Source organism: Labrus mixtus, chromosome 22 (assembly GCF_963584025.1).
Source record: "Labrus mixtus chromosome 22, fLabMix1.1, whole genome shotgun sequence".
Classification (NCBI taxonomy): Eukaryota; Metazoa; Chordata; class Actinopteri; order Labriformes; family Labridae; genus Labrus; species Labrus mixtus.
This window is the reverse complement of record NC_083633.1, coordinates 14,513,730-14,534,050: the sequence shown is the minus strand read 5'-3', so window position 1 is coordinate 14,534,050 and position 20,321 is coordinate 14,513,730. Positions and strand designations below refer to the sequence as shown.

The 20,321-nt window shown below is 40.7% G+C and overlaps 1 protein-coding gene across 12 annotated transcripts in view; it reads right to left on the bottom strand.

The window, feature by feature from the left end:
* Positions 1–20,321, bottom strand: part of LOC132956260 (ELKS/Rab6-interacting/CAST family member 1-like) — a 103,612-nt gene that overhangs the window by 40,499 nt on the left and 42,792 nt on the right. For 4 of the 12 annotated variants that reach the window (XR_009665991.1, XR_009665992.1, XM_061029600.1 and 1 more), the window contains 4 exons: positions 17,878–17,889; positions 10,954–11,089; positions 8,633–8,764; positions 4,045–4,205 (listed from right to left, as the gene is read on the bottom strand). Coding sequence is in view for 8 of the 12 variants with exons in the window: in XM_061029600.1 (XP_060885583.1) it covers positions 4,045–4,205; positions 8,633–8,764; positions 10,954–11,089; positions 17,878–17,889 (441 nt within the window). In the remaining 4 variants the exon portion in view is untranslated. Of the gene's footprint in view, positions 1–4,044; positions 4,206–5,396; positions 5,451–8,632; positions 8,765–10,953; positions 11,090–17,877; positions 17,890–20,321 lie in introns of all 12 variants that reach the window. The other 8 variants (XR_009665990.1, XM_061029598.1, XM_061029602.1 and 5 more) reach the window with 3 other exon arrangements.

Sequence of the window (20,321 nt, the reverse complement as noted above, 5' to 3'; positions counted from 1 at the left end):
AAAAGATTGATGGATGTAAGTTAGAATCGAGGGAGACAGAGATGGAGGAAATATAATTTGTCCGGGATATCATGCAGTTTTGTTGGCTCGACTAAGTTGTTGTTGGACAGCTGTCTTTCTCCTCTTTGCTTTCCCTCCTTTTCTTTGTGCCATAAAAACATTTCTTCCTCAGTCCTCTCGTTTTATTATCCTCCTTCTTCCCCCCGCAACCAAAAAATAATGATTTATTACTCTTTTCCTTGACCTCTTTCACCGCTTTTCTTCTCCTTGTTTTGTTCATTCATTTTCTCTATTCCTGCTCATCTCCTCTCCTCTGACCTTCTCTGTAGAGATGCACCCATCCACTTAAGTTCCAATCCAAATATGATGCATATGTACCGATAACCATACTGATTCAGATATTTTATAGAATTATAACTATAATTCATAGTTTTATTGTTGTTATTATGAGTAAGGTTACACAAAGCTGTACTAAACCCGGCATTGCATTACATTGTGTTGGCTTCACATACTGTACAAACAGGAAGCAGCAACAACTGTCAGGTTTTCAATTTAAATTAATCTGAAGTGTAAGAATGATGTTCCTTGATCCGTGTAAGGTGTAAATCTAAATCTGAAGATCTAAAGATCAAAGTGTGGCCGCTATTTTGATGTAGGCTATCACAGCAAAAAAAAACATTTAAAATAATGAATTACATCAGAAAATACAGAGGCACACTCGGAATAGCGGTGGCTAATTTGAAGCGATCCGTGGATCTTTACATGTATGGGTTTGGATTAAATCTATAATGATCGGTAGAGTACAGTTAGTCTTCAAATGGTAAGTCAAATACAGAAAAAATCTTTGTTTCTTTGTTGTTGGTCTGACAGATGAATAGATTGTGGCTGTTGTGTTGTTAATACATACGGTACATGATTGAGAGAGAAATGAATGTATGAGCTAAGAGAAGACTTGACGACTCTGAGAAAGCAGCAGAGAGACGGAGAGGTATGTGTTGAATGTCAGAAAAGCAGAACATCAGAGAGTTAAATTATCTTGAATTGCTCCAGATTGGGATTTCAGACTTGAAGCCCTGCTGCTACACACACACACTGTCAGCACATTCCTCACACTGCCAGCCAAACACACACCCAAACACACACACGCACACCCACACACACCTACAGAGTCACCGAACGTCCTACTCTAAACTGTACAAACACATGACAACACACATGCCCGCATGAGGCTGGGAAGAAAAGGAGCATGTGCATATTTAATGTATATCGCAAAGAAAATATGTCCCTGTGTGTTTTACGAGTGTGTGTGTCTGTGTGTGCGAAGGTCGCGGCAGATGATTTATCAGTGGGAAAGACGCATATTGGAGCCCTGCAGGGCAGATGTGTGTGTAGTTATGTTTGTGTATTATCTGTCTCTGGATAGGTGTGTTTGTGTGTGGTTTTAAATGAATATTACACATGAGAATGTTGTGTCCTTCTTTCTCTACAAGATGAACACTAGTTTTTTTTTTACTGTAATTGGAAACACACAGACACACACATGCAATGCATGAATAATGCACATCAGGGAGTGTAGGTAAGCATAGTGTTGGCGTAAAAGAAGACATATACAGAACAGGCAGCTGGTGAAAACTCTGGCATAAAGATAGATAGGCACTAACACACATACATTACAGTGTGTGTGTGTGTGTGTTAGCATGTGTGTGTTTTGAAAGTATGTGCATGAAAAAATGAGAGGAGGAAAGGGAGGAAACAGAAGAAGGCGAGAAAGCGAGACAGACTGTCATACTGCAGCTGTATTTGGTATATTTCTGCATGGGAGTGAGTGTGTGCGCATGTGTTCCTGTGTGTGTTAATTTATTCCATGTCTGTCGGAGAAACCTCTGCAACATTCAGTGTCATATATCATGTCTTACAGTAACATTAAACCTCACACCGATGTAAAACTGGGCAACAAATCAGACATCAAACCCCGTAGAGTTACGGCATCCTGCGCGCACAGAGACAGTTTCATGTGCATTACACTAAGATATATGGACACACAGGACGCAGCCACCTTAAACAGCTCATGTTTTACACGTGGGAGAAAGCCAGAATCAAATGACGTATTTGCTGACCAAACCCTAATGTCTCGTGAAAAATATTAGCGGTAACGTAATGTGTATAACTCACAGAGAGACAACTAGCAGCTACCTGAAACATCTCAACTTTCCACAGAGAGGGGAAAAGATGAAGAAATACATAATACACCAAATATGTGGGAAGAGTCCGTTACTGCAGACAGAGCAAATATCATGCTTTATGCAGAGGGAGGGCATGATAGTAAAGGGGTCAACGAATCACAAATGAATGAGGTATGCAGGCTATACTTGGAGGCCTTTTAAGAAGGTGTTTCCAGTGTTTGATTTAGTGGGACAGCTACTTTTGATCCTCTAACATCAGTATACAGGCAGTAGTCAAACAATAGTCAAAAGAAAAATAATCAAATACAGAAAGCTGACATTATACATCTGTCACATTTAAACTGTAACATCTGTGAATTTGCTGTTATTGTGCATTTGCTCGATCTCTGTCTGTGTGTGTGTGTACATGAAGTAACAATGCATGTGTGTGTCTATTACGAGGAGCGTTGCACTTCAATAAATCCATCGTGTGCTTGCACAAGTGCACGCTCACACATCGAATTCACATGTGAAAACATGGCCACGCATTCTGAAGCGCTGATGCTTGTAATAATCGTACGGGTTGTTACTACGCCGATAAAACGGCCAATAACTCGCTCACCTGGCCTGTGAATGGACACACGGCTGTACACATACACACTTTCTCTCTCTCTTTTTTTATAAGCGGAGAAACTCAAAGTTAGTAGAATATTTGGAAGCAGAGAGCAGGAAAGCTAAATCACACAGTGCATGCCCTCATTTTCCCATGATGCCTCAGTAAAAGATAGTCCCCCAGCGTGTTTAAACTCGCAGGACACGCTAATACGGACATTATCCTTGGCTTCTATTTCAGCCCAAAGCGTCGTTCCACTAAATTAGAGCTGGTTGTAAGGTCTCAGTGAGGATGTAAAACAGCAGAAAATACAGAGAATCGTCCTCTGCTGGACTCCTCTCAGCTGCACTTAAAGTGCAAACCCATCTATTAAAACAACATTAGAATTTACACTGAGCTGAGGCTAGTGCATGAGTGTGTGCGGCTGTCTGTGTATGTCATCAATCATAGGAAGAGCTGGACAGCGGTACATGGTTATTGCATTAACACACCACTTACTTCTATGGCTTTAAAGTGCAGAGAGAACGAGAGGGCAGATAAAAGAAGAAAGGGAAGAGAGAGGTAAAGACAGGAAGTTAAGAAGAAAGAGAGGGTTGATGAGGTGTCGGGTGAAGTTCACGTCAGTGTGACCTGTGGCCACCTTCCTGGAACACTGAGGCAACATGGGAACAACTGGAGATATCATAAGGGTTGCTAATTTCAGGGGAAGTGTTGAAGGTCGTGTCTGCGTTTTATGAATTGGAGTAACTGACAGCAGGTGGGAAACTTTACCTTGTATGTATTAACTGGTGTGTAAAGAGGCAAGCACAGTAAGTAAAGGTTAAATGAGCAAATACAGTGGAGATATTTATGTGAATCATATGACTATAATCAAGTGGCAGCAACGTGATGCCTGCACAGAAGCCTAAGCATGAAGTTTACCCTTTTTCCCACTACTGCTCTTAGCTCTTTGGACTAATAAATAAGCCTTAAGATGCTTTAAATGGAGCCGCAGACTCGTATCCTTTGCTTTCATATCTGCATTATAGTACGTTTTAATACAGAAACAGAAAACCAAATACAGTAACGGCATTGGAATGTGCAGTCAGATCTTTAGGAAGACATTTTTCAGTGTGTGTGTGTGTCAGCGTTGTGTCTGTAAAACATGACAAATGACACAAGAGTCCCACAGAGTTTGCATCATCCAGTGTTAATGTTCAGCTGTTTTATGTGTGAACATAAATAAGAGTGATAAATTGTGTGTGTGTGTGTGTGTGTGTGTTTTCTTACTTCATCTCCAGGACCTCCTCCAGGTGTTTCCGCCTCTCGGCTCGCAGGGCGGTCAGGTGACCTTCCTTCTCGGCCAGTGAGAGCTGAGTCGATGACAGCTTGGCTTTCATCACCTCCAGTTCCTGCTTCACTTTCTCCATGGCGACCAGCAGGTCCTCCACCTGACACACACACACACACAAAGTAAGACATTTAAATCTTATATTTGAGAACTTTTTTAATGTGCTGCTTCTTTTTGCAGATACAAGTCTTCATATTTATGTGTGTGTGTGTGTGTGTGTGTGTGTGTGTGTGTGTGTGTGTGTGTTGTTGTCTTCCTCATGCTCTCTCTGTGCTCTGACAGTGACTCTGCTTTTGACATTTTATAATTTATAATTCCTCTGTTTTGACATGAGAAGCTTCAAACATGTCATATTTCTTCTCAGTGTTTTCTTTTCTCTCTTTCTTTTCTTTCTCCTCTATGATATGATATATATTTGATCTGAGTCTCTCTCCGGGTGTATATCAGTTTGTCAGTTTAATGTCTGTGAGGTACAAGTGTCTGGATCGCCGTATTTCTCACAGCATGACGATGATCTGGCTTTCCACTACACACATGTGCAAAAACACACATGTTTAGACCGTTTCACAGATGTACTTGCACAAAAACAGCAGCACATATATGTTGTCTTCAGATACTTAAAAAAAAAAGAAGAATAAGAGGAAGAACCCCAAACAGAAATAAAAAGAAAAGAGTCAAAAACATTTTTCACCCAAAAACAGATGGCATGAGCAGAAAAAAAAGAAGTTAAAACTCCTTGTATGGTATGATATTGTATTGTATGGTATGGTATGATATTGTATGGTATGGTATGGTATGATATTGTATGGTATGGTATGGTATGGTATGATATTGTATTGTATTGTATGGTATGGTATGGTATGGTATGGTATGGTATGGTATGATATTGTATGGTATGGTATGGTATGGTATGGTATGGTATGATATTGTATTGTATTGTATGGTATGGTATGGTATGGTATGGTATGATATTGTATTGTATTGTATTGTATGGTATGGTATGGTATGGTATGGTATGGTATGGTATGGTATGGTATGGTATGGTATGGTATGATTGCATAATATCGTATTGTTAGTTCAATTTAGGTCAAATCTACAAAGAGTTTTTTTGTTACAGAATGTGACACATATCAGAGGCAGTAAATAAAGATTTTTTTTCTATTATCCCATCATGCTATTCACTAATAAAAATGTTCTCTAAAATATGAAAAAGCAGGATGAAAAAAAGATGAACGAATGACAAAATGTTACAGTAAAGTGGCGAGTTATGTTGGTGATGATTATTTGTTACCTTTGACCACCTAAAGCCGGCTGTGGTGAACTCATGCATTGGAATGTGAGAGAGCTGCGTATGAAAAGAGAGAGAGAGAGAGAGAGAGAGAGAGAGAGAGAGAAACGAAGGGGATGGAGACAGTCAAGGGAAAAAAAGGAGAAAAAATGTGACAAGACAAGTGGGGGAAAGAAAAAAGGCGTAAAGAAAAATAAGGGACAAAAATGGACTTAGGAAGGGGAGAGGGCCGAGGGGAGATAGGACAGTACAAACGTTAGAGAGAGGTATAATAGAGGACAAATAAAAGGGGGACAATTAAAGGTTTGGAAACAGTGACGCACAAACAAGGAGGGATAAACACACATGTAAGGGGGAAGCAGAGAAGACAGGAGAGAGGAGAACGAGAAAAGTTGTAAGAATGCTGAAGTGAAACGGTTTAAACTCTGAAGCACACTAGGAGAGAGTGGAAGCAAAATAAACAAATGCTAAACACATGAAAGTGAGATAAAAGACATAAAGGTGCAGACAGAGACCAACACTCTGAGCAGTCAGACAAGCGGGCAGTGCTAAAAATGCAATTCAGACAAGAAAATGGAAAGAGGAAACACATGACAATAAAATAAGGACAGAGAAGGCGGACATGGAAGGGAAACAAGTACGGAGAAAGACCTTTGGCTGACATCAGAGATATAGAGATTGAAGGATGGAGGGATGGAGGGATGCAGGGAGGGGTGAGGAGTGACAAGGCCCGGCTGTGCATGAACAGGCTGGATGGGAGGAGGACAGCAACCCCTTCAGTTTTTCTGAATATGTTCGTTTTTTTTATGTGTCTGAACTTTATTTCGAACAGGATGGAAGCGAGAAAGAAGAAGGCTCGTTATGTTCAAGAATAAGAATTGTGAGGTTAATAAAAGATGGAAAAGTGGGAGGAGAGGACGTCTGTGGTCAGTTTGGTGGCTGTAGGGACAGATGGAGTGTGTCATGGCTGACTAATTTCCCTGTCTCACACACACTGTTCTCCAATGATCACACATACCAAAGTGACTCATGTCTTGTAGAAGAGGTTAAGAAAAGTTTCATGTAGTTGACTTTGCCGCATGAATCTCCAAACACACTTACACACAGGTTTTCATGTGTATATTGAAGGTGAAGGGTTGTGTGTGTGTGTGTGTGTACCAAAACATGACTAGGGTTTGTGTGTTAATGTAGCTGGTTTGGCTACATTTGTGTGTGTACCCAAGCTGTAATAAGCACTGTGTGCCTTTGAACAGGCCGTCCTCATTAAAGGAGGAAATTGTCTCTCCCTCTGTCATCATTTTATAAATCATTATGTGAAAGGGTAATTGCAGTGACGCAGTTGTGAAACGGGAACACAAAAATATTTATTTACAATTTTCTCGTGTATATAAAGACACATTTCCAGTAAGAAAACCAGAGTCTGGCTCCACATGAATGTAATGTTGTGCTCGGGTGCTGTTGAAATAGCTGTTAGCACTTCTTTCCGCCATGTTTTTTGAGTGTGTGTGTGTGAGAGTGTGTTTTAGGGTGAAATATGTGTACTACCATCCTGTCTATAACGACCATGTGCAACATGCGTTTGCGCGTGTGTGTCTGCGCTGAAAGGCTGACTTAGTGATGTTGATGTTGGGTGAGGATTGCACTGAGAGTTTGGCTGCAATCTCCACTCGTTCACCGCACGCTGACGTGTTTCTTCTTCCTCTTTCAGACACGACAACATTCTCCAGCACCCAGTCCTGGCCTCAATGCCCTCCACTCTGTCTAATTAAAGGTGCCACATTAAGGATCTTGGAAAAAAAAAAAGTAATATATCGCTGCTAAATTGAATGTGATAGCTTGGCGAAATAGCCGTAAACAAATTAAGAGTCAGTCAATGGAGGAGTTTAAACATCCTGGATTTGGTTCTTTTTAGTTTTTTCTTGACTTGATCCCATTTATGTAAATGTGAAAATCTAAAATCCTTAAGCCTGTGTGCTCTGAACTCTAAACTTCAACACATTTAACAATGACAACCAAAAAATACATCTGTGCCTACAGCATATCAAAGTCAAGACTAGCACCATCAAATCATAAGACTGATTAAATGTTTTAACTGATATTTACAGAACAAAAGACATACTTTGTTGTTAAAGTTGTCTGGATATATGCGACACTGGATTGCTCCCTAAAATGCTCCAAAATACATCACTAATTACATCAAAACAAAAGTTTTCCTTAACACTGTTTAAAAAAATGATTGCCTGTGATACGTGGCATATTTGAGACTTCTGCATCTTAACAACGATTTAAATGTAATTTCTTCTATTGAATGGTAACATGTCCATACATGTTGCCTTGGCCTCACCAAAAACATTAACCACAGAAGAGCAAGTCAGCAGTAAAAAAAAAAGAAGTTTGCCCGCCTGTCTTTAGGTGTCTGTCCAGAATCCGCCCGGTAAGTGAAGGTCAGAGAGGACGGTCAGCGTTCAGACACAGTAATAACAATGGTTTTCAGCCGTTTTGCCAACAGCTACAGCCGCTTGATGTTTTCTCAAGGCAGTTTTTATCCTCACAGCCCACACTGTTTTTTCCCACTTGTCAAAACCAATCCAGGCTCTGAGGAACATTTCCCATCTCTACGCCTCGGTTGAGTCACTGGTACCCAGAGGAACGACACACACTGCACACACACACACACTACACACACACAAACTCTGTCTGGTCTAAGGTTAAATCTACTGAACCCTTCCCCTATGAGCTTTCCTCCTGTCTTCTCAAAGATGAAAAAGATTACAAATTGGAGTGGTCGCCTCCTGCTGCATTTAAGAAGAAGCTGTTTGTGTGTTGCCGGCTGCAGCAGACAAAATAGATGCTGTTTTGTAAATAGAGATGTATTTACCTCTCCTCCAAATGAGGAGTGACTGGACAAACACACACACACACACACACACCTTAATCTGCTCAGTTGGCACAGGAAAGTGTGTTGCCACTGCCTTTAGCCACTATTAGCATAGGGATGTTTAGCTATGTCAAAAAGAGTTTCTATGTTGAATTAGAGATCTATGTGAGCTTCCTTGTGCGTCACAAAAACAGAAAAAAAGGAAATCCTCTGCAGTGAGGATGTGTGTGTGAATAACTGATAGGAGTTGGTATTAAGGGGAGGTTTGGGTGACACACGTTCACTGGTTGGGGGTTGAGGATTCTCCTTAGACATGCAGGAACACACTTTTGTGGGTACTTGCTTGTGAGAGAGACAGTACCTGTTTCTCAGACTGTGTTCGTCCCTGCTCCTCGTGGGCGAGCACCACCTCCCGCTCCGCCGTGATCTGAACACTTTCCCTCAGCGCCTCCTCCAGCTCCTCGATGCGCTCCTCCTTCTGACGGAGGGAGTCCTGCAGAGAGAAAGTGTGCAATGTAAGAAGAGCACAAGCTTTTTGCAACACTGAGAATATGTGTGGTTTCAATCAGTATTTAGTAAAAAAAAAAAACTGGAAGTTGCAATTTTAACATGTTTACAGCAGGATTTACCATGTCCCCTCATAGCATCGTGTATTTAGTTTTGAAAACCAATAATTTCTAAGAGAGAAATGACAAACATGTCACTGCATTTGCAGGCACCTAACAAACAAAGAATTGGACAAGTTAAAATTTGACATGATGATGTCGTAAGATGAACGTGACGCGGTCCCAAGTGTTATCAGTATTCAGGGGAAGATCAATGTCCAAATATTCTGCCAAGTGATCCAAAAGCTGTGCAGAAAAATAAACTCCAAACTACAAAGTCACTAGATTTCATGATTCTAGCACCATGAATCTATGTATGAAATGTTCAACCATAGTTGTGATCAAATGAATGTTTGGACATCCATCTCTGAAGCTGCAGTCGTCTGGACTTGTTTCATCTGTAGCATAGCAGGTTTGGATTATTGTTGATGGCAACTTTCAACATAAACCAAACCTAATATAGTTGTTGTATAGTTTCTGCATCCCCAGATACTTTTGTTTTGCACAAATCCTTTTTTTCCAATCCTAAGTCATCAAACTGTTTCTTTGGGTCGTGTAGATATTCTTTAAGGGATGCTTTAATGTCAAGCGTACACCACCCAAAAATACGACTGTTTAAACCCTTGTGGAGCACAAAACCTTCTTTGAATTAACATCCATCAAGTCTGACACCTCATCGTGTTTTACTTCAGCACATCAGCTACTCGTTACAGAAACTTTTCCTGTCACATCCTGCTTAACATGTCCACAGAATGAAAACCTTTAATGCTCCACATTCTAGTCACTGGATAAAACTGCAGAAGACTCCTGAAATAGATAATCTGATCTGCATCTGCCTTTCAGAACTCTTGGGAATTCCTGTTCACACATGGAGTTGATTCTAGGTTAAATGACAACATGTACCAGTAAAGACTTATGTTTCCTTTTGCCAGGCAGCTGAATTACTGAGTTAAATCTGCGTTAAATTAATAAGTGAAGGAGTCAGGAGGGGGTGGAAGACATAATGACACATTACAGTGGCCGTGAACAAAAAGCTCCAGGACATCTCTAACACATGTGCTGTGAATCTGTGCCCTGCTCCACATCCAACATTACTGCGTGTCTAACTATGCAGACTGAGACTGGCTTTAATTGGATTAAATCTGCTTATTGTATTGAATCGAATTTACGGTTACTCGCATTCCATTTGCAGGCCTCAGCGCTGGTGAAACTACGCAGAATGGCTTACATTTCACACACAATCTAGTTACGGTTGTAACCACTGTGGCCTCATAAGTCTGAATGACTCACACAGCTCATCAGCTCATCTCCTAACCACATGCTTTCACAGAAATGGCAAATTCTAAGCTCCGTATACCAGAGATCAATCATAGCTTGAGGGAGAATACACTTATACTGACACACACACACACACACACAGACATAAAGAGTGTTTTCATCTGCCTCTAATCAGAGAGGCCACTGAGGTTAACGATTACTGGAAGAGGAGAGGGATGAGAAAAATCAGGAAGAAAAAGTCAGGAAATTAGGGTCAAAAAGGGTGAAATTAAAGGTACAGTAGAAGTGTAAGATAACCGCATAAATAAGGAAATGTGAAGTAAACCACAAATTGTTGTTAATCTTGTGGTCATATGATACCCGGCGCACAATTAGGAGATGCTCCCACACCACGTGGAAGTTTTTAAAACCCGCAGCATTCACTTTTTTTTTTTTTTTTTAGTTTGGAGTTAGAATCCTTTATGTCTCCTCTAATTATCTCTTTTCTCTCCTTCACTTCTCCTACCATTTTTCTCCATCTTCCATCTGTGCTCCTTGTCAATCATCCCCGTCAGTCAACAGAATGAGAGTTTCCTCATGCGTGCGTGTTTGTGTGTGTGTGTGTGTGTGTGTGTGAAAGAGAAAGTGAGCGTGTTTGACATTGCCTCAGGCTGCTCCCTGTCACAGTCGTCACGTCATGATGAAGCATTGTTATGATAGCAGACACAATTCAAGGTAGGACAGGAAGAAGGAGGGAAACTTTTCTTCCGTCCTTCCCCCTAACCGTCATTTTTAGTATAAGCGTCCTCCCCTTCCTCACCTTTATCTGCTGGGAGCTCTCGTTCAGATTGTCCTCCCTCTTCTTGGCCTCGTCCATCAGCTGGGCGTTCTTGTTCTTCTCGATCTGCTCCTTGTGCTTCATGTTGGCCACCTTCTTCGACTGGTCCTTCATCTGCCTGCAAACATGCAAACACGCGAAATACAACATCAAAGTCTGTGACCAACAAATTGTCTGTAAAGGTTCTTAGAATGTACACATTAAATCTCATAATCCTGGGTTCATGTCTGATATGTGTCTCCTTTCCCCACTCTCTCTTCCTGATTTCCTACCCTATCCATTGTCCTCTGACAAAAAGGGTATAAAAGCCCCCCCGCAGAAAGTGTCATGTTAATGCTTTAACAGCATTAATGACCTTTATTGACCCCACATGTGTTCACATACACACATTCACTGGGCTCTGCAGTCCCCGCCACCCCGAGCACATTCTGGAGATGCTTTCTGTTATTACCATTAACATGACAGTGAAATCTGATTAACAATGCTGTGCAATACAATGCTGTCATGAAATCCTTTTTGGCCGACATAATGTAAAGATCGGTACAGGAATTCAATGAAAAGCACTGAATTAATGACAAGATGACATTTGAGATTTTCTCCGTAGTGGGAGGTAGGGGGGGGGTCTTTTCACGGAGGGATTACCGGGTGTCGGGAAGCAGAGTTTAAATCATCATGTTGGGAATGAAGGAGCGAGAGAGAGAGAGAGAGAGGGAAAGAGGGACAAAGAAAGTGAAAGAGAGATTCCTCAGGGGAGCAGCAGATTGGAAGAAGGAGAAATGGTTTAATCCCAGTTTAAGCTGTTTGAAGGCCATTGTGTCTCTGTCACAGACCTATCAGCTATCACAGCAGCTTGACTTGATCAGGACCCTTCAAACCTTTCACACACACTTACACACACACACACAGATGTGGACTAACCTGAGCTAATGCCAGTAAGGTTTAACAGCGTCTACTGAATCATGACACAGATGAAAGATAAGTCAAACACAGAGGATGAATGTGAACATATTCACTTCCAACGCAGACAAAACTAAATTTCTGACTAACATGTTAGAAATTACTCATTTAAATTCATACCTTTGGCTCTTCCTGAGTCTGTGAGTCTTCTGTACGTTTTCATTTTTTAACATGTTTACATCACGTCTGCTTGCATTGAGCAAATGTTTATGCAAGTGTAAGCATTCCTGTTAGCTTAAACTTTAACAGGCTCGTACAATAATCCATTTTCTTTCCGTCCATTGCTGCAATTGCCCGTAAAAGAGCTGACCCCAAGTGATGGGAAAACACTGCAGATCTGACGGCATGTGCACTCATGGGAAACCATTTTTACAAGCTGCAGAGCTGCATGTTAAGTTTCCTTAGGTATAAACAGGTTTCATCTTTTCCTGACCTTTGACCTTTGTCAGTGCACCTATATTGTCTGAGCTTATATCTTAAAATACACCGCCCCTAACCCATTTAAATCAATGATGGCAGGGGCTGCTATGTAAAGTGTCCATTCATACACATTCACATGTCACCGACCAATCAGGGGGAGCAATTTGGGGTTAAGTGTCTTGCCCAAGGACACATCGGACATGTAGCTGCAGGAGCTGGGGATAGAACCCCCAACCTTCCAGTTGAAGACGACCGACTCTACCACTGAGCCACAGCCTTCCTGTTAACCTTTGAATGTCCTGCCACTGATCATTCTGCTTCTACAGACAAACCATGAGACTCAGGATGGAGGCAGAGTTTCTGAGCTAACTTACACATTTCTGGGTCGGGTACAGCCTTTATTTGAATTCCCATAATCTCACCTCATGCTGTTTCACTTATTTTATTTCCACTGCTTTACTCCTTTGAGTGATATCGTCTGTCTGAATTCACACAAGTATTACGGTTTATTTGTTTACATTGACTCGTACTAGTACTCCTCTCGAACTATCAAAGCCATAAACTTGCTGCCAGACTCACTTTCAGCTACGGCCTTAAAAAATGTTTTCTACATTCGTATCACCTCCAGAAAATTGAGAAATGATGTTGGCAGAGAATGGTTAAATAAAATCCTAAACGTGTTTGCTGAAAGGTCCAGGGGGCCCAATTCAAAAGCGTCCAGAGAAATTTGGGAAGCTGGAAGAAAACTTGAAATGCGTAGACGGAGCCAAAACCGCTCTGCAGCACCTGGCTGCTCAAAGCTCACAGAATAATAATCAGCAGATTGAGCTGCATGCTCACATGTGTGGTTTTGAGCTGTATTGTATTTGGGTGAAATAAAGGACTACATATTGCATCATTATCACATCTAAATTAGGTTTAAATGCGAAACAGGAAAGAACATGAAGTAAGCGTTGAGTTAGATGGATCATTTTTGAGTTTTCTTTGTTTGCTTCCTGATCGTTTTTTTGAATATTTGGGATTCATTTTGCGCTCTACACCCTGTGTGAGTGTGTAACAGGTCATAAACATGCAGGAATGTTCCTATTGGATGATTTCCAGGAAGCTAAAACCATCTGGTTAGCTCTCTGAGGTTTCCCTCCTTCATGCATACTGAATGTAATGTATGTGAGTGTATGTGCATTAAGAATAGACTTTGAGATTGCAATATTTCCCTTGACCTCAACACTTACACTCCCTTTTCCTCCTTCTTTTGCTACTCCTGATATTCATTCAACTCAAACCTTTCTTTGCATGTTGCTTTATAATCATTTATTTGCATCGGACCAACTCAGAAGAACAAATGAACTTTGCCTCATCGCTCCTTTCTCCGCACTCACTCACTCTGCAAATGCAGCATTACTCTTTCCTTTGGATGAAATATTCTCATCAGACCGTAGACCACTTCTTCTCTCGTTTCCTCTCCCTGATTCCTTCCACTCCCTCTTTTGTCACTTTCGTCTCCTCTGCTTAACTTTCCCCCAGACTCCCCCTAACAATAGCAAACGCTTTAAGGTGTTTTCCATCGCCTCAGTAACCGTCTGTCATCTGCATATGAATGTATTTTACCATGATTGTACCCATCTGTGATACTGAAGAGTATTAAATCAGCTCCTTGAGTAAATAACTGGCTGACATAACAATGTACATGCATCAGGAAATCAAAGATATACATATATGTGCTTTAAAGAGACTCCTTATGTCACTCTGACAACAAGGAAAATGTTGTCAGATTACATAGTGAGCATCAAAGACAAGCTCACATCTGAAGTTATTGTTGGTTTAAAACATTCTCATTATACACACTGACTTTCAATCATCCCCAAAATGTATATGTTTTTTTAAGATATCAACAGGTTTCTCACAACTTTCCTCTGTGTGCTTGTCTGAAATCCTAACCAAAGCTACATGGAACTTTTTTTTGCAAATCAGACTGAATTAATTGCAATTGTGACACGCATAGAGTTTCTTAAAAGTTCATGTTGTGCATCTACACATGTTTAATTAAACACTTTCATACACTCTGTGCTTAAGGGAGCACTGGTTACTTGTTGAACTCGATGGCTTGGCCCAGTGCAGGCAGAGTGCCATTTGAAGCTGTTTTAATATGTAAAATACTTCCTTCACTCTGCCTCTGAAATCACTTTCTACAACTGCTGCACAACCAACCGGAGGAAGCAGAATCACCGGAGAGTTCACTTTACCCACAGTGCTGTAAACACCACATATAAGAGTGCAGTGAAACCACATCCACACACAAAACTACACACTCATTGACACTTTGGGATGAGTTCAACTCAAAGCAAGAATTAGCCCAAACTGTGATGAAAGTGGAAACACAAACATACAGTTTGTGCTGTCAACTGTTTCGAACACAACCTGCTTTCTTTCTGAGCCTCTAAGTCGGACCACACACAAACATATGTGCTGCACACACACACACACAGTTTTAAATGCATCAGCACGTATCATAACATACACTAACGTAAACACACACACTAACATACACTTTGACAGCACTTTGAACTTATTAAACTTCTCTAAACTTCTAAAATAGCCTCATGTACTGACCTCAAACACACTCATATAAGTTATATTTATATGTAACATACGCAAAACACAGAGAGAAGCCTTCATTAAAACTTAAAGCTGTAAAAAAAATAGTCCATACTGCAACTTGCATTTGAGATGAAAACACACATACATAAACACACAATCTTGTAAAGTCCAAAGTCTCCAAAATAAAATGTTCTCTCATTAGCATGCAGATGTGATGATATTCAGGGAGCCACATTAAGGTAATATTAATATTACATTTGGAGCCCTGTATAAATATTTGATCAGAAATGCTCCGGGGCCTCATGTATGTTTACTGCACATAGTTCACCCAACATTAACATCAAGGATTTCCTTTGAAACATTTGGAATTCAGTATTTCCTTTGAAAATACAGGAAGTGTTGGTTTGGTTTATTAAGCCCATAAAAGCTATAAAACATGAAAAAAAAACATCAAGAACTTATTACTTTGGTCTTACCCTCTGTTGGCTCTGAAAAGCGTTCGGTTGAAGGAGGACGTTTGGGAGAAATAAAAAAAAAAGGAAATACCAATTGTGGAGAATCTCACAGGAATTAAAGCAAATTTGTGAGGTAACAAAGGAGACAAGACAGCCTGGAGTGCGTAAACTAGTCGTAAAACTACTAAAATACTACAACAGACTGAGTGAAATGTCTTTGTATTAATAGCATAGGACACTATGAAAATGAATCACTTTTACAGCATGTATGTATACGTGAAAACTAGCCATTCAGATAGAAAGAAAGTGTTTACATTACAGTGAGAGTGTAAGTGTGTGACTGAGAGCTGGAGCTGATCTTGGCTCTGTCTTTGTTTAACATGGAGAACAACAGAGTCTCACAATGAAACACTGACACTCTGTTCTTTCACCTCATATTCATCTTTTGATCTGAACTCTAGATTACATTTGAGCTGAGTCAACAACAGACAAAGAGTACTTTTATAGAGAACACTAAATACAGTAATAAGGCTAAATACTGAAGCATTTCTATAATCATGACCTCAGAATCAGTTCCTTCTTGTGTTTAAAAAAACAGAAAATAATGTGCATGGGTCTGTTAAAGTGTGTATGTGTGTGTCTGCTTGTTGTCACCCATTAGCTGACAAATCCCTGCACCACCTCAAAGCTCAGAGTCATACGGGACCTCAAAGGGATACCACACACACACACACACACACACACACACACACACACACACACACACACACACACACACACAAAGAAACACACACACACAGTAAGAAACAATGCAAGTCCCTTTAAAGCTAGAGAAACCTTGATGTCAGACATTTGGCAGTGGGTGAGGAGTTCCTTAGCGCAAGATCAAAACAACCAGAAAAAAAAAAAAAGGAATCGCAAAAAAAAAAAAAGAAAAGGGACAGAAAAAGAAAAAGGAGTCTTCTGTAGAACACCAGACGCCATTGCAATGCTAACTTTTCCTTTAGTTTCCCCCCCTCTAGAGTTGAAACACAAAACACCAGAACAACAGGGATGAAAAAGCTGACGAGGCGGCAGGGAGAACAGTGGCTCTGGATGTTGAAAAAGAACTGAAGAGCAAAAAGAGAGCTGGCACTGCGGAGACCTTTACAACAGAGCAGAGTGCACAAAACACTCAGACCACCAGATTTATACAGGAAACAGACGGACTAAGTGGTTATTATGTGGTGGATTGCAATGTGTAGGTCAGAGATATTTCAATATGACTGTGATATGTCTGTTATAAAAGAGCGATTACAGACTTTGCATGCTGAAATCTCATTACAGAGTCACCTCCTGGGTGCAGATAGGAATATTTAACGCGCGAAGAAGACGGCTGATGTTGTTTTAAAGTCATGGATATGTATAATGCGCTGTTATGCCAGAATTGAAAAAGTAATATTCCCTTTACTAAGCCCATGAGGTAGTTAGCTCAGCCGCTTAGCTTAGCATAAATAGTGGAAACAGATGGAACCAGCTAGCATGGTTCTGTCCAAGGGTTAAAAGTCAACCTTCCCAACACCTGTAGAGCAAACTGACTGACATCGCTTTTTCTTAATCCATCCAAAAGTGAAGTATTATTACCACAAGTGCACTTTTATGGATGGTTATTAGCAGCACTATTTCTTGGCTAAGAGCAGCGACTTGCTGGAGTCTCCACAAATTGCCTGGAAACCTCACGGTGATGACAACGGGACATAACATATAAGTAAGTAGGCAGTCGAGGTGCTTGTTACTGTAGCTGACCTGGACTGAATCCGGCTAGCTGTCCCCCCCTGTTTACATTGCTTAAAGCGTTTAAGCTAGGCTAAGCTAACTGTCCTCAAAATCCAGCGTTACATGATCCTTTTTAACGCTCTAAGAAGAAAATCTGTCGTTTTCCAAAAGGTTTAACTGCAACTTTAAACCCATTGAACAGCCTAACAGTCCAACTGTAACATTTCTAAAAGTCCAAGTATCTCAACGGCTCAACAAAAGTAGTACCAGAAACAAAATGTGGAGTGATTTCACAAAGCCTAAAAAAAACAACAATAGGAGATGGGACGACTTTTAATTTAAGTACCCAGCTGTCCAAGTTCATAGAGTCAAAAAAAATTACTAAAATATTGTTCTTGATCGCTGCATGACTTAGCCTGAAATATTAACTGAGCGCCAATTTCATGACGAGACCAGCGAGGTGGCTGCAAGAAAGAAACAGTGATGCTTCCTCTTCAAAGACGCAGCAATGTGTCACAGAAGGAGAGCAGAGTGAAAGTCAAGGTGTCTCCTTCATAGACAGATGGACAGACACGACAGGAATGATTAAAAACAGAGTTTATGACAGAGCGGAGGAGATAAGAGAGCGCCTCGATGCAAGGACGAGAAGTGTGACAATGAAGGAGAGCGTGATGAGAGGGAGGAAGAAGAAGAAGAAGAAAAATAGGCATGCGGTACTAACCTTGAGGCAAGACTGGGTAGAGCAGGAGACAGTGGTGCATTGTAAAGATAAAAGGAAGGGAAGGGGAGACAGAGAAGGTGAGAGAGTTGAGCGCTAGGTTAGCAAGCTTGATCACGATTCAAAGAAGGAAGAGATGAGAGACAGAACTGACAGAAAGAAGGAGAGATAGTGTGACACGATTAACCACAGAGGAACAAGCAGGGAGACAGGCAATGCTGGCAAACACACAGGCACATAGACAGGATTTATGCAAGCTTTATAGTACAGCATTAGGGTTATGAGAGGCCTGCTCACCTCATATGACCTCTCTGGGAAACATACACCAAGAAAACGGCACACACGAACCATAGAAAACGAGTGTTCAGCCAATCAAAGCATGAGCTGCGAGCGCGCTCATGATGAATTATTTCTTCTTCAATGGTTTTTGATACAGCAGACGACTTCCTTCGCCTTCCCGCTGGGGGACACTTGAGAAGCACGCGTCTCGTTGGATATGTGGAGAAGTCTCAACCAGAAAGGCCTACAGCATGTTATCATTAAGATATGATATTTGAAGAACACTTTGCTTCCTATATTGGTTGACCTCAAAAGTTTTCCACACAATCATTCCTCGTATGTTTGGTTGAATTGGCAGAGCCCCCGAACTCCAGAGTAAGCTTATGCCTGGGAACGCACGCTAATGACGCCTTGCCAGAGACAAATTGTCCATTACAGAACAATATAACACGCAATAAACTTCTCTAATTTCCCATTACTCAGGTTTATACTCTTCATCTCTCTGAGCTGCCTTCATTTCTCTCCCTCTTTTTCTTCCCTTTACATTATTTTTCTGGCAGTTTTAAATTTTCAGTTTCCCTCTCCCCACTGTGTTGTCTTTTCTTCTTTCCTCTCTCTCTCTGTCTCCATCAGATGTTTAGTTTCTGTCTTTTTGTTTTTCATCCTTCCACCACCACCTTCCTTTCCCTTTTCCTCTCTCTCTCTCTCTCTCCCTCTGTTTTCCACTCTTCTGTCCAAATCCTTTATTTTGGCCATCATGGTAGATTTTCAGCTCCATTTCCCCTCAGTGTGAAGTCACCAAGTCTGCTCCAATTACAATCCTAGTTACAGAAATAAATAACCTACTAACATTAAAGCTCCATTTAAACCAGAGGGGGAAGCGAGGGTTGATTTTTAACCTTGTGTAACCTACACATGATCTTTTTTTATCCGGAATGTTCCCCTTGCTAACTTGTAGCCCAGGGTTAGCCTCGTTGCCAAGCGAAGCGATGGCTTCAGGCTAATTAACCCTCCTCTAATACACCTGTTAGCTCGAGGCTAAGTGTTGTAATTCTCAGCAGGTTGAGGTAGCTCTGGGATGAAGTCAGTATTAGTACACTTTATGTTACAGGGTCAATGCCTGCAGCTCATTGTTGCTGGTTATATTATATTAACCTGACACAGGGCCTGTGAGTACAACATTCCCAACCAACATTTATAATATCTTACTGTTTCAAATCCTGACTTCACTGTTCACCTAACACTTTCCCAGCAATTCATCCGATCATACCTTAGCAAACGTTACTTGCAACATCAGGAGTGTCTGATTTTAGCTCCATCAACATGTTGAATGTTACTTGGCTTGGCTTGGGAGGTGATTTGTTAGTTTTCCCAAAACTAAGACCCAACGTGCATTAAAGGCCTTAATCAGAGTATTTGTATTATTCCAACATGAGCTACAACAGTTAACATGTCCGACTCAAGAGCTTGCTGTCCACAGTACATGATGAGAAGTAAAGTAATGTTTTTAATAGGTAGTCTAATCAGGCAAATTTTCATCCTTGCAGTTGATGCCTAAGACTCTACTTTTGAATTATTGGAAATATTATAACACCAACCCTACAAAGTTTAACAAGGAGTTCATGGAGCTAAGATTTTATTAGCTGTCAATCTTAAAAACATCTGTCAGCAACTGTTGTCATTTAATCCTGTAAAACTTGTAGTTAACATGTTCAAATGAGAAGTCTATTATTAAAAAAACATTTTCCATTGTTATTATCACTGATAGAATGAACGGCCTTAAAGCCATCAATGGTTAATAACGGGGAGGGGGGGCTCATTTTCTTAATGCCTGTTTCTAGTGTCAACGTGTTTTCATTATGTCGACGTTTAACCACAACTTGAAGTAAGCATGATATCCCTTTCATTATAAATCTATCAGCTAAATAGAACCACGAAATATGAAATGATCAAAAGTATCATACATCAGAGCACCCTCTTATGTAACCTTCACCAACCACTCTCTTCACAGTAATGATTGTGGGGAAAAGTTACATTTCACCATAAAAATCTGCTTCATCTTAATTTTGCTGTTACAGGATACTGTGGTCGCACAAACAGTAGTAAGTCGAGGTTTATTAGCTTTCCAGTTTCCTAAGATTGGCCAGCAAAGTTTAGATAAACATAAC